The sequence below is a fragment of the Centropristis striata genome, chromosome 7 (assembly GCF_030273125.1).
Source record: "Centropristis striata isolate RG_2023a ecotype Rhode Island chromosome 7, C.striata_1.0, whole genome shotgun sequence".
Lineage (NCBI taxonomy): Eukaryota > Metazoa > Chordata > Actinopteri > Perciformes > Serranidae > Centropristis > Centropristis striata.
This window is the reverse complement of record NC_081523.1, coordinates 27,339,383-27,353,788: the sequence shown is the minus strand read 5'-3', so window position 1 is coordinate 27,353,788 and position 14,406 is coordinate 27,339,383. Positions and strand designations below refer to the sequence as shown.

The 14,406-nt window shown below is 39.4% G+C and overlaps 1 protein-coding gene across 3 annotated transcripts; it reads right to left on the bottom strand.

The window, feature by feature from the left end:
* Positions 1-5,251: 5,251 nt before the first annotated feature.
* Positions 5,252-11,358, bottom strand: klhl22 (kelch-like family member 22). Of its 3 annotated transcripts, XM_059337703.1 has the most exons (8): positions 11,033-11,358; positions 10,536-10,856; positions 9,319-9,484; positions 8,915-9,238; positions 8,381-8,790; positions 7,553-7,745; positions 7,164-7,397; positions 5,252-5,828 (listed from the first exon to the last, which is right to left on the bottom strand). In XM_059337703.1, the coding sequence occupies exons 2-8, from the start codon at positions 10,781-10,783 to the stop codon at positions 5,487-5,489; spliced, it is 1,917 nt and encodes a 638-aa protein (XP_059193686.1). In that variant the 5' UTR covers positions 10,784-10,856; positions 11,033-11,358; the 3' UTR covers positions 5,252-5,486. The 3 variants fall into 3 exon arrangements, with proteins under 3 accessions (XP_059193686.1, XP_059193685.1, XP_059193687.1); XM_059337702.1 differs by having other exon boundaries at positions 10,536-11,358; XM_059337704.1 differs by having other exon boundaries at positions 8,927-9,238; positions 10,536-11,358.
* Positions 11,359-14,406: the final 3,048 nt, after the last annotated feature.

Here is a 14,406-nt window from a genome sequence, read left to right as displayed (position 1 = left end):
GGTTTCACTTTCATTGTGATATGTTTGGAAGAGATGAATTAATAAAGTTTTGAGAAGATATACACTTTATCTGTCAATAACAAATCGCTTTGTCACAATCATTTCATTTTACTCCAACTTTCTGGGTGACTGTGTATTTGCTTCTAATTAAGTATAAAGTATATTTGTATTTCCTCATACTCTACTTTTCTTCATTTCAAGAAATGACTGGATGCACAGACATGTAGATGATGCCCCCCAACAACTGAATAATAAAAAGCAACTTTAGTTACAAATTCTATCTGATCTGTTTCATTTTTTGAGCCCTCCCGAATAACAGATTTTGAATTGGGCAAACCCCTAATCTATAGATAAAAATGTAATTGACCACAGCTGGAAAAGGGTGCTAGAAAAGCTTATGTGCTTAAATTCAACTTAGGAAAAGGTGTAGGAAGTATGTCAACAATGGTAGAACATTTTTTTAAGAAGATGCCTGGTTTAATGTAATTTATGGCTTAAACTACAGTAATTAAACATAGGTGGATGGTGTAAATCGTGCTTGCATTCAGTGACACCCAGTTTTCATAAATCCTCTGATTTGTATAACCTCCACTGGTTATACAAACCATGAAGCTGCCTTTCATCCAGTCCATGTTCCACACAGCGAAGTTATTCAGTGAATGAGTGTATTGTAAAAGTGTCTTTGTTCACGGCTGCACATCTGCATGCTTTGTACCTGAGCACCTCTGATAAGCAGTGCATCCTTTGGTGCCGTTTGTTTGTATTTCCTCTTTGTTGATCTAACGAGGGCCACTCTGTAGTTTGGACAGGCCCAGCATGCATTAAAGACATTGCATTACCGTGACTCCGGCTCACCTGCTGAGGTTTACCCACCAGCATCATAAAGCATTGCACCACTCTCGTTCCGCATCTCAATGAGCCCTAAAAAGCATGAAAATGAGGGGCTGTTGGCTCCTTTTCACAGCTGAAAAACACAGGCCGGGCCCATCGCCTCCACCCTGAGTGGATATGAGCTGCTAATGACTGTTGTAAAGGCCGGAGGGAGGAGGGGGAGGAGGAGAGAGGTCATCCTGTGGAATATTCTGGTGTGGTGTGGATTTTACCCAGTGATTCATTATCTCAGAGGCTTGTTGAATGAGTATGTCCAGACTTCCCCAGCTTGTATGTGGTTCATTTACACATTTTAATGAGGATAACACAAAAGAGAGATCTGTTGTGGAATCTTTGCTGCTGCTGCTGGGTGACACGGTCAGTGGGAGGAAGTTGTAATTCTGATATGAGATTCCAGAAAACATCTTTTCTGATTAAATCCAAAAGATAAAGATAAAATCATGTTTTAAAGAAAAGGAAAAGGAAAGTATTAGAACAAACCATTAAATAGCCCTTGCCATTGTTTATTTTTTACATATTATATTACATGAGGGGGAATAATGCACATTATTTATAAATATATACAATTATTCCTATATCATGCTCATATGCTTCCATGTATCACTCTTCTGTAGAATGTTGTCATGAAACATTGTTTTGGTTGTTTAAAACACATTTTATAAAATGAATACACACAATAACATTACATTTGTAAGTGAAATAAGTACATGCTGTTATATGTAATTTACCACAGCTGTATGGTGCTGGAAAAGGCTTGAAAATACACCTTGAAAGTGTGAATTTGCTTTGGAAAGTATGTAGCAACCCTGTATTTACAGACGAAAAAAGCTAAGATATTTGTCAGTCCACAATACAAAAAAAGCTTGAATTTTAACTTGTGGAAAGCCAGAAGTGTCACATGAATATTTAGATGACAAAGCTTTTAGTAGAATTTCTCAACTGCACTTGATATAATGTCTTAGTAGGGTAGCTGAAAATAAAAAGCTTGGACCAAAAGTTTGGATCTTATCATCGTTTTTTTTTTTTTTTTTTAGTCAGTGACTGACTTGGTGCTTCCCCTTTAAAAATGTTTCTTTGTTATGACATGGAACTTGCTAGGATTTGACGCCATGAAAACTGCCTTTATCCATAACCTTTGTATTTATTTGCATCTTTTACGCTGTGATTATAATATATTATAATAACATTGTGCTTGTCCCTTGTGGGTAAGGGTTGTCTGAGGTCGTATTGGGATAGAAAGAACAATGTGAAACCTTTGTCAGCCTTATTATTTTAGAGCAGAGTCGTCATGGCCTGGTTCCAGACCTTTGACTTGATTTCATTACATTCAAATATGAATGAATGAAAGAAAAGAGGTGATAAAGGGTACTTTAGTGTTATTACCAGGCTAAATTGGTCAAATAAACCATTTCTGTTTGGATAGGCAAAAATACACTATATAGAAATGGGGTGCAACAGTCAGCAGCTGCATTGAAGGGAGTATCAGTAATATATCTTTTTTGACATTAACCAATCACAGTACATCTTGGATAAATTAGTGTATTTGAGGACTGAAGGCAGGGGTTTGAAATAGAGTTAATTTCTGTTTGATCATACATACAGTAAAATGGTGTACGTATATTGTGTGTTGTATTGATGCCAAACATGTTGCACTCACTCTACATGTCATGTTGGTCAGGGATGACATTACTGTATGTCACAGGGTCACTGGCTGCAGCAGACCGCCTGCTCCAGAGACGTCCAGGAGGAATATTTTCCATCACCCAGTGACATGAAGTGTCTTTGAGTCGAGGTCTCCATCCACAGGTGACTTCCTTTGTTTCTCCACTGACGTATTGCCAGACAAGCAGAATGAGGACCTCCTGCAAGAATAAAAGTGAGCACTTAGTAAAATTCCCTCGACACACACATCCAAAGCTCCGCTGGGTTTAATCTGCATAGCTCTACATCAATGGGTCATTTAGGCCTTTTAATTGCTCTGATAATGGGTCCAGCAAAGAGCACCGGATCGACCTGCACTAAGATGCCTGTAAAGGCCGCTGACGTGGTTAAGTGCATGACATATGTCTTAAGTATCCCCCGGGCGGTACTACAGCTTCAGAATGAAAAGACGCATAAACGCAGCAGATTGTTGATCCTGGATGTCCAGTGCTGGTGTCAGCACATCCCACCAGACAAGTTGGTGGGAGCTGGCACAATAGTGTGAAAGAGAGAGGGAGGGGGGGCACTCACTTAGGGCTGGCGGGGGGTAACAGATGTAGATGAAACAGCCTCCGAGAGGAAAGCAGCAGTCAGCCTTCATAAAGCTGATGGAGTGGAGGGCCAAATGGAGAGGAACTAGTGGAGACACGAGGCAGCAGCCAGCGCTGACAGCCGTTCAAACAAGGACGACATCATCAGTGCAGATTTTTTATTACACTTTTGAGACTGTGTTGCGTTACACAGCAACATGGACTTTCATAAAAAAATGGAGGCACAAGTTTTAAACCCAACTAGTTCCACAACAAGGATCTAGCAACACTGAGGTTATGAGAGGAATAAAAATATCCTATAAGCCAATATAATGAGAAAACATTTCAAAATAATGTCAGTTTGACAAAATGAGTTAGTGTCTTTAAATTTTCTCATTATTTTGCGATTGTAAGTCATCATTTTAGGGAACTAAGTATTTCTTTTATAATAGAAAGTCATTATTCTGAAATAGAAAGTCATTATTTTGATATACTAAGTCACTTTTTTTGTAGTAAGTCTTTTCTTTTAAAACAAAAAGCAGTTATTATGAAAAGCTACTAAAGAGACAAAGTACAAAGTCTTTATTTTAGATCCTAGTCATAATTTCAGAAAAGTTACTCATTATAATGACTTAAAGAACAATTTTTTTTTTATCACAAAGCTAAATTTTTATTTTGTTCTTTGCTTTTACTGGCAGAATGGGCTTCCCTCCGGGGCCTCCACCCCAACATGCTGAAGAAACACTCTATGGAACTGCTTATAAAAACACAACCAACTGAACTCTCTGAAACTATATTTCTATATCCCTGTAATTCCCATTAGATTTCAGAAAACTGTTGGAAATAATACAGAAATTACACACCTGTAAATGGAAACACTGTCATTTATCTCCCGACATGACGCCTAAACAGTATTTCAAAGCCCTCTTGACAATTTCTTTGTAGTCAAACAGCACTAAAACAATGACCACAACCAGTGCACACATGACAAAAGTGATATATTACTATCTTTATTAAATCTCAAAACTGAGGTCATGAATAGGATACTAACTTTGCATATCTTATATGACAGTATTTTCTGATACATTGCATTTTTTTTCTTAAGACATAACTTAAAATTGCTCATTATAGGAAAAAGACAAGTATCTCTAAAAAGATTTTTTTTAGTTTTTCAATGACAGAGAACTTCCGGATACACAGTGGAGCAGGTGTCATTAAGCTTCTAAGTAGCTTATATTAAACAGTAGAACAATAAACTGACAAACCAAGCTGAAGCATGGAGCAAAGCCTGACTCAGCAAATAAAAATAGTCTAAAACTATTTCTAACTGTGCTCTTTGGATTCAGTAGTGGACACACATGTACAGTAAAAAGATCCATGAAAGGACACAACAAAAATAAATGGTTTGGTTTTCATCATACGAAAATCAAGACGTGGTAAATCATTCACAGACATGGCAACAAACTGTTTGCACCTCATCATTCAGATATTTGTTATTAACTGTCCCCTCGAGAACTTGCCCTCAATGATTTCTCAAGCTTAAATACATTTTATTATTAATAATAATAATAATAATAATAATAATAATAGCAATAATAAAAACACAAATCACAATCTGATTTAGTGATGTCAGAGGCACAGTACCTAAGGCTCACCGCCACCCGCATAATACCCAGAAACATAAATAAAGCAACATAAGTTCATGAAACCACAAAACAAGGCACAATGTTAAAATGTAACAACTGAATTATTACTCAGTAGTTTATATGGGATGGTAGCTTCACTCTGTTACCTGGCAATATCCAGTAGCTGCTAGGATGGAGATAAGAATTAAAATATATTTTAAAAATATGAATAATCGGAGAATTGAACAGTTTAGCTTAAAGATAACAACTGCCTGTACATTTTTGAAGTTGAAACCCAATTTCAAAGATGCTATGTCAGAAAGACTTGAGAGAACAAAGTCAGGCTGCAGCTGAGAGAACTTCACCTTAATTCACATACCATGTCATTGCATAGCCAGTAGTCTTCACTGCTTTCTGTCGCTTGAAGATTTCAAGGTTCTCCCAAACATAAACAATGCAGAAGCAGCTTTATAGTGACGGACAAGATGAGTGCAGACAGGATCATTCCATCAGGGATTGGTGTGAGGAGTATAATTATCTAAGAAGATATTTAAAAAGTAACAAAAAGTGTGCAAAGGTCCCGAATGACACTTTGGTTCAGAGGCACTCAAAGTGGTCAACGTGCAGGAAAGACGCGATGATGCCAATAAATGTCTTTCACTTATTTCAACATGCTGTATAAGAAAAGTGCATGACAGTCTCCAGTGCTCAGACATTCAGTTCAATCAACACGGCTGCTTTAATCCTCGCTAGAGTCCTCAGAGTTGTCCATCTCCACGTCCTCCCATGAAGCCTTGGTGCGCTGCTCCCAGCTCCTGGCCTGGGCGATCACAGAAGGGGGCATGAGCACCACGCAGGCCGCCAGGCCGGAGACACGCTCCTTAAACTCCGTCTCATTCTCCCACTCGTCTGAGTCGGTGTTGTACACGTGAACGTATTTCATTCTGTTGCCTTTGTCGTGTGAGCGTCCTCCCAGGACATAGATGCGGCTGTCCAGCACAGCTATGCCAGGTTCTCCGTGTCCCGCAGGGAGGGGGGTCAGTAAAGACCAAGAGTTGGCTTCGGGGTCAAAGCATCCCACCTAAAAAAAAAGGGGGAAAACGTATTACTCTCCTGAATTACCTCTGTCAAAAGGCACTGCTCTGACTCATACTTAATTCAATAAGGCAGCCACTGGCTTTGTAGCTCCCAAAGGCCTCAGCAGGAGGTGAAATAAGGTTAGACTAAAAGACGATAGAATATTTTCTCATTTAAATGTATAAGAGAGAGAAGTGAGGGGAAATAAAGAGGATGGATAGCTCTATGAGAAAAAAAAAAAACTTTTTGCATCCAAACAAAAAGAAGTAAAACAAATAACAAAAAAATATGTCCTGATGCAAAAACATCTCTATGGGTGGAAATGTAAAACAAGTCCATCAGGCACCATTTCAACCCTCTGAACCCAAAGCGGGGCAGTGTCAGGCCATATTTTACTTCTGTCACATTTTATTCACTGTGGCTTCATTTTTCACATACAAGCAATTCATACTTTCTGTGTCAGCTTGTCTGTGAGGGTCCACTTTAGTCTAGGTGATGGAAATTTTGTCATCTGCTCATATCAACAGTGAGAAATCACTTACCAGGATTCCTACAATGTCCACAATGTCTGTGAAAACCCTGGGTGGGCATGACAAACCTTTAGATAAATATAGATAAATATATACATATCTTCAACAATGTTTACCCTTTACCTACAAGCTAATCAAATATTTACATTTTATTGAAATGTTTGGGCTGGAAGTTGCAACATGTGATAAAATTTCAAATTGGAGCCCTTATCCTTAGATTCTAGCATCCAGCAACACAACAAGATTACATTTTCAGTATGTTATGTAGCCTATGATTTGTGCTTGCCGCCAGTTTTTCCATTTTTTTGCATTCAAGTCATAGTGTAACAAAATCATGTCTTCTCTTAAAGGATCTATAACACCGAAATAATGCCATAAATCATAAAAGACAAAAAATTTAAACTGAATTTCTTTGATAATTTTTTTTTTTTTTTACACATAATCTTTCCAAGTGCCCACAAGTGATACCAACACTGGGGGGAAAATTGGGGCTCCACATGCTATACATAGATGATGGAATCCAGATAGTGTAAACAGTTTATTTTTGGTGAAAATTGAAAAAGACATTGAGTAAAAAATGATTTTGATGAAATATCACCATTTCATGAAACTAGGAAATCTGAGGATAATCTATGTTTTTTACGGTTTCTGGTTATAATGATTGGAGTCATTTTGGTGATTTTGAAACCAAAAAAAGCCTTTCAAATCAAATGGCAGGTTGTGGCGTACAGAGGGTGGAACTGAAGGACAGACCAGTGTAAACCTTCATTGTGCAACATAAACACCACTGATGACTTGTGACATCCTACCTTCATGACATCGCGTCGATATCCACGCTCATCATTGCTTCCACCAATAACATAAATGCGTCCATTAACAGCAGCCATGCCGTGCCAGGCCCGCCCCACAGGCCCCTCAGCACATCCTGTCCAGTGATTTGCCACAGGGTCAAAACAGTAGGTCTCTCTGAGGTACGCCCCTCCTCTGCGCCCACAAGTTATATACATTTTCCCATCCAGCACTGCTCCAGCGTGGGCGTACACCTGTAGGGAAGGGCAGACCAGTATTAAAGGAGGTTAAAAGAGAGGGGAATACCTGGAATATAACAGGAAAACCCCATTACCAAAACACAGGTGGGTATGCAGCACCATCATGTGAATGGTTGCAGTATTACATGCATTCTTTTCTATTTTCATACCTCTCTCTTTAGGGGGGATACAAATTCCCACAAGTTGGTGTGTGGGTCGTAACGCTCCACTGAGTCCAGTTCATTGCTGTAGTCCCGTCCTCCAATGGCGTAAATATGGCCACCTAACACACAAACACAGTGGTCGGCGTGCTGCTGCTGCAGAGGCTGGATGGTGCACCAGCTGTTGTGACGAGGGTCGTATCTGTGGTAGCAAACAGTGAAGTAAAAGTATGACTTTAGCAGGAAGAAATGATATGCTCAAAGTATGGAACTAATCAAATAAACTATAAACGAACAAGAGTATGAGCATTTGGATCAGATCAATTAAGTACTTTCTTAATATGACAAGTTTGTGTTACATTACCAAAATGCTTAACATTCACTTGTTCCAGTTTCACAAATGTGAGGATTTCCTGCTTGTCTCTGTTTTATTATCAGTGTAAACTGAATTTCTTTGGATTCTGAACAGCTGGTCAGACAAAGCAGGATATCTGTTGACATTTGAAACAATTGTCTATAGACAAGAACCGGATCAACAAATCAGGTGTGCTTACATAATAGTCTGTATTAGCTTATTGCAAAAGCACCTGTACCTGCGATAAGTGACTGCAGGTTACAGAAACCAAGAGCTTATTTTGAGTTGATTTGGTTTCATAAAGCAAATTTAACATAGTTCAAGCTCAGTTATTATGGCAACCTCTGCTGAGAAACTAGCTGAATTTGCTGTATGGAACCGAATCAACTGAAAATGAGCCTAGCTTATTTAGTAAACCTGCTTTATGGAATCGGCCTCTGGTCTGCACTCTTTTAAACTGAATAAATGTGATGGGATCTCACCTCCAGCAGCGTGTCTCAGCACGGAATCCGCTGGTGTTCTTGTCTCCTCCAATTAGATAAACAAAGTTGTTGAGCACAGCGATGCCCTGGTTGGACATGCGGGGGGCGTGAGCTGCAGTGAGAGTCCTCCACTCCCCCCAGCTTGGGTGGAACACCTGAAACAAATGCTCGTTGTCTGTGAGAGCGCTGGAGGTGAACATCCCCCCAAAGCCCAGAATGCAGTGGAAGGTGGACCGCGGCTGGGTGAGAGGACTCTGCAGAACGGGCTGCCAAATCTCCTGCTCATGGTACCTCAGGGCAGCGGACACAGAATCCTTTAGTGGACACTGGTGCAGTCTGCCAAACAGCCTCTGCAACACTTGTTTCTCAATCAGGCAGAAACGCACTGCATCTAGCATCTTGAGATTGTCCTTTCAGAAAGAATAAAGAATTAGTTAATAAAGCTTTGACAAAAGTGTGATTAAAAACTAAGCATAGATACATAGCGTGTGTATCTAATGGAGATGAAGAGATGAGTATAAAATGCAGACACACCTTAGGACTGACCTGCAAGTACACCTGGTCAGTTTCCACCTGCTCAGGACTGTAGTGGTAGTGAAGAGCCGCCTCGTACACCTCGTTCTCACTGTTCACCTGAAGCTCATCACTGCTTAGCGCGCTGAAGACATCATCTTGGGGGAGTTGTCGGTACACATCCGTTCGAGACAAAATCTGGATGTTCCTGATCATGTACGAATGGACCCTGGCATTCAGTTGTTGCAGTCCATAGAGATCAGCTAGATTATAGACCTCTAAAATGTTGCTCTCGTCCAGCCAGGAGAAAAGAAAATCACAGCAAAAGCCGATGATGATCTCAAGCTGTAATGCACAAAAGGATACAGATTAGGAAACACAACAACGGACCACGTTTTCTAGCAAAATACCAACAAAGAGCTTACCTGTACTAGTGTGGCAGCTATTAGGACTTCCTGCACACACTCCAGGTCTAACTCAATCTCTGCAGTGTAGATGTAATCTAGAATTTTTTTCATGGCCATGTAAGATACTCCATGAATTGGGATCTCCTTTTGCTGTGTCTCCCGCAGGCCTCCAGCAAACATTCCCCTATTGGCGAACAGAGACATTGTTAGATAGCTTAAGTTGGAGTAACCTGGTGGCCAACTGACGATAAGATGCATACCATGTGGCCACAATGACCCCAGTTTCAACTGTACCAGGTGCTTTTTCTTCACAATGTCCAACTCTCTTTCTCTTACAGGTGTTCATGCCATTTTTTTTTTACTATTGACTGTCTAATAAAAACAACACATCAAAAGAGAGAGAAAAAAGGAATTTCCCCTCACCTTCAAATGCTGTCAACTACATATGTGTTACATATGAGCCTAAGTTATTATTTCCTTCAAGTTTGGGTATAAAGCACAACCAGTATAGGAAAAGTATGTCAGTAAGGGGATGTTAGTTCCTTATCTTTATCTACTTTTAGCATTGTAATGGGATTACAGGGCGGCCTACCAACAGTAGTGCTCTGGTTTACTGCACAATGCATACCAAACCTCCACCACTCTTGCAGAGTAAGCTACAAACCAATACAAATTACAATACTTGACTTCATATTCAATACACCGATCTGTATCAGGCCTCTCTGTCACGGATATTGCTGGCTGACTGTTGACCTTAAGTGACGACTGATCATATGACAATGACGATAAGCTGCAGGGGATGCTGAAACTTTGTTTACACTGGACTCTGCACTGAGGCCTGTGTCTTGTGACACCTGCAGGCATTGATCCAAATGTCCTACATTTGAACAAATAAAAAACCTTGATTCCAAACAAGTTTGGACGGCCAAACTGTAAATACACAGAATGTGATAATTTGCAAATCCTTTGTGACACACATTCAACTGAAAACTGTACAACTTAAAAATGTCAAAGTTTTTGTAAATATAAACATTTAATTATGAGTTTGATGCCTTTTTACATTTCCATTTCACACAGCATCCTAACTCTTAAGAAAGCTGGGTTGTAAAACAAGTCAAAATAAGACCTGGCTGGTATCTGCAGGGGTGAACAGAAGGAGGGTGGCATCTTGCTGATACTGGGTCACATAAAGAAACTGAAAGTAAACCAACAGGGACACCTGTTATGGGAATTACCTAAAATAATCACAGGAGGCTGCTAGAAGTATACGGTGGGCCTGGATGGGTCGACCCTCCACCAGCAGCACCACATCAAACAGGATGCCACTCTGTCTGAGAGCCAGCAGGCCGTCCAGCAGGCTGCAGAAATGGGCTGAACTTTTGTAGGTCTGTCGGCCCGGGCGGCCTGACGAGCCGGCGCGTCCTCCCATTGGACTCAGCTTTCCTTCCTCAGCCATGGCAGGGTACTGATGTTCAGGCTTCATCACTTGTGTTTGTCAAGCACTAACACCATTTTTAGTATTTCTTCACATAGTTGAGGAATTTAAACCACAACTGCTGCCGGCACGAGGAGAAATAATCATGAAGAGTATGATTAGAGCGGGCAGCTAGCAGCTAAAGAAGGGCAATTGCAGTCAGTGCAACGTTACAGATATATAACAAGTCATACATGCGATTTACGGCATAGCTTTAACTACAGGAGCGACTAGAAATAAGTAAAAGTATATAGTTACATGCACACGCCCTTGCGTCGACCTCCTGTTAGCTGCCACTGCGATGTCAGCTAATGTTGAGTTAGTTTAAAGGGTGAACAACAACAGCTAGCATGCTATCAGCTTGTTAGCCTGCTAGCTGTTGTAACGCACCATAAAAACAGCAAACTATACACACTTAAAGACGAGAAACAAAACGATTGCACGGTAATAGATCCGCGTTCGCCAAAAACAAATCGTTTAACATTTATAGTTTGGTTACAATGACACCATCTACTCGAAATAACGACCAGCACAGTCGTCTGATTTTTTGACAGATCAAAACAAGTCTGTTTACTTTTTGGTGGCAGACGGGGAGCTCACACACGCTATTGGTCGGTGCTGTCGTAATGTCCCGCCCAGTTTCTAAGAAAGAGCCAATCAGAGACGTATGTCACACTGCAGGCAAATAAAAGGACAGTTTTAGTTTTTCTTTTGACATATTATTGCATTTACAGCGTGTGAAATTAGCTCATACCGTATATTATTTTTTGCCCAAGTTTAGTTTCTAATTATTTATATTGATAATATATGTATTAAGTTAAACACATACACATATTGTGTCTCTTTCTCTCAACACAAGAGGATGCTGTTTACTGCCGAAATGTATCAAAGGCTATTTTTCAATCCGCTGTCATGCTGCATGTTGTACAAAAACACCAGCAACAAAGGTTAACGTATTCCCAAGTGCATTTACTCTACACTGGTGAAGTTTTGACGCACTGGAATTTTATTTTAGTCGTTTTTAGTATTTGCATTCTCCTATGACTTTAGTCCTTTTCTCCACTACTTTTCTGTGGTAAATAATAGATATTTTTTGCTTCATTGTATTTTTCAATGGCTCCAGTTACTAGTTATTACACAAAATGATAAACTGCACAACAATAGTTAGGCTAAGGACCATCAGAACGAGCTACATAATAATAATAATAATTCAATTATTTTATTTTATTTTATTTTATTGCATGATTAAACATTTTAAACTTTCTTGATTTCAGATAATTAAATGCATTTGATAAATAAAATGTCTGTTCCTTTATTTTCTTAAATATAGGACTGAGTACAATATGGTAGTGTTACTATATTCCTCCACTTACAGGCAAAGTTCACTTATTTTGAAACACAAATGGCAGTTCCATTTTTTTAATCAAAAGTTTATTTTAACAAGAAATATACAGTACATCTTTGTATATAGATAAAACATTTATGTGACACAAAACTCCCCAAAAAATATTAAAATCTTTGACGTTGCACGTCCAAAATAATTCATTATCATTCTCTTTGTTGAAAGTATCATTTCTGCCCCTCCAATATTTGGTCTCCATCCGATCAAACGCTTTCCAGATTGATTTTCCACTGTTTGATAACTGCATGAGCTGCCAGATAGATTTTCTGAGGCAGCCAGTCATGATGCTCCTTTTATAAAAATTGAGGCTTCCATATTGCTCAGGTTTTACAATCTCATTCATCTTCTGCAGAGGTTTCAATTTGCATATATCAATTTCTGACACGAAGAGTAGAGATTTTTCCACTCGCAAAAACACTGTTGGGATAATCCATCACTTGATTTATTTTCAAGTCCAATATACATTGCAGTGGAGTGAACCAGCAGGAAATGAAGGCAGAAAGCTCCTCTGGCTTTTTGTCTTGGGTGCAGAAATGCCCTTTTCAAATAGCAAATCATAACTTTTTTCTGCTCACATATCTGTCATGTGGCTGAAGAAATACGCTGTAATAGTTCCTGCCAGTAATGGAGCCCCTGAACAGCAAACATATATGCCACTCAAACACTGTATATTCTGTGACTCCACCAAAGCTAGGCAGAATTTAATGATCAGTTAAATATGATCTCTGCCAGGTGTAAGGCTGGGGTCTCATTTTTTTTTTTTTTGCAGATTTATGACTATCTGCTCTGTCACTGTAAACAATGTCGCCATGACTTTCCGGACAGTTGTTGAAATAACCACTATTGTTGCTTTGTGCATGTGAAAGTCACATACATCGAAAAGCAAAACGCTGTAATTGACTGTAAAAGAAAATGCAGTGAATTCTGGTTGGAATTCTGGTTCTTCGTCTGGTTGACCACCAGTACGTCATTTAACTTTAATCATTGGTATGAATCCAAATTAGACTGATTTCCCTGTGATTTAACTGCAATAAACAGATCAAAAGTGTGCCAGAATGACGACATGGTGCTAATGTGGAAGAAGTCTGAATTAATGCTTCATCCGGTCAGTCTGCCTGGTGGTTAGTTAAAAAGTAAAAACAGACATTTCCATAGGCCATGTTAAACTGATTATCTTTAGGTTTTGGAGAGTTGGTTTGACAACACAAGCAATTTAATCACATGACCTTAGGCTTTAGGAATCTCTGATATTTCAAGTACCAATTAATAATTGGTGAATAGAGATGAAAATAATTGTTAATTGCAGACCAAGTCACGATCATTCAGTTTATATAACAATATGTATCAGTCATTACTCACAGACAATAAAGGTAATTGTGAAAGTGAAACTTTCTTTTTATTTGTCCTTTGTTTTGGTTCAAAACAATGTTGTATTGTATTAATTGGCCCCCACATGGATTACTGGATAACCAGAGAGATAAATCATGATAACTGACTTTTATTGTGAAATGTTCTAATTACTTTAAGGTGCTTAAATTTTCTAACATAAGGTGTCAAACCTTCTAAGCAGCAAAGATCACACAGAGAAGCACACTTCACTTTTTTAATTGCTCAACATGAACTCAGAAATCTTTTCACACATTACCTGCTGATCTGGGTGATGAAATCACAGCTATGCAATGCATTACAAAGTTTAGGATTATTTTAGTGCTCTTGTTGTCGTGACGTGAGTCAAAGACTGGAAGCATGGTTTTTGTTTTTGCTGTATCTTCTTGGAGGTCACAGAGAGCCTGCTTTGGCCATTATTGAGAGTAGAGCATTCCAGTACATTAGGAGGAGCCGTCTCCTCTCATCAGGAGAAGGCTGTGCAGCAGGCGCGCTGCAGTCTGGAGGAGGATGACAAAGGAATGAAAACAAAGTGGGCTGCATTTAGAGAATTAACTGTCAATCTACACTAGAAACATACTTTAAAAAGGATGTTGGCTACAACAGTTACCAAGACATTAAATAGTCCACAACCTTGAGCTCTTATGTACATCCCTGTTACACGAATCCTGCAACTGTTAAGATGTTTAACCTTCATCCAATTATTGAAGGAAGCCATCTTGTGGTGCCATTATTACAAATAGGAGAGATAGTGAGTAACCAGGATACAACAGGTTCTGACAGGGAAGAGTGCAGTGCAGCAGGTAGTGAATGTCCCAGCCATGCTCCACAGCATGTCCCTGTA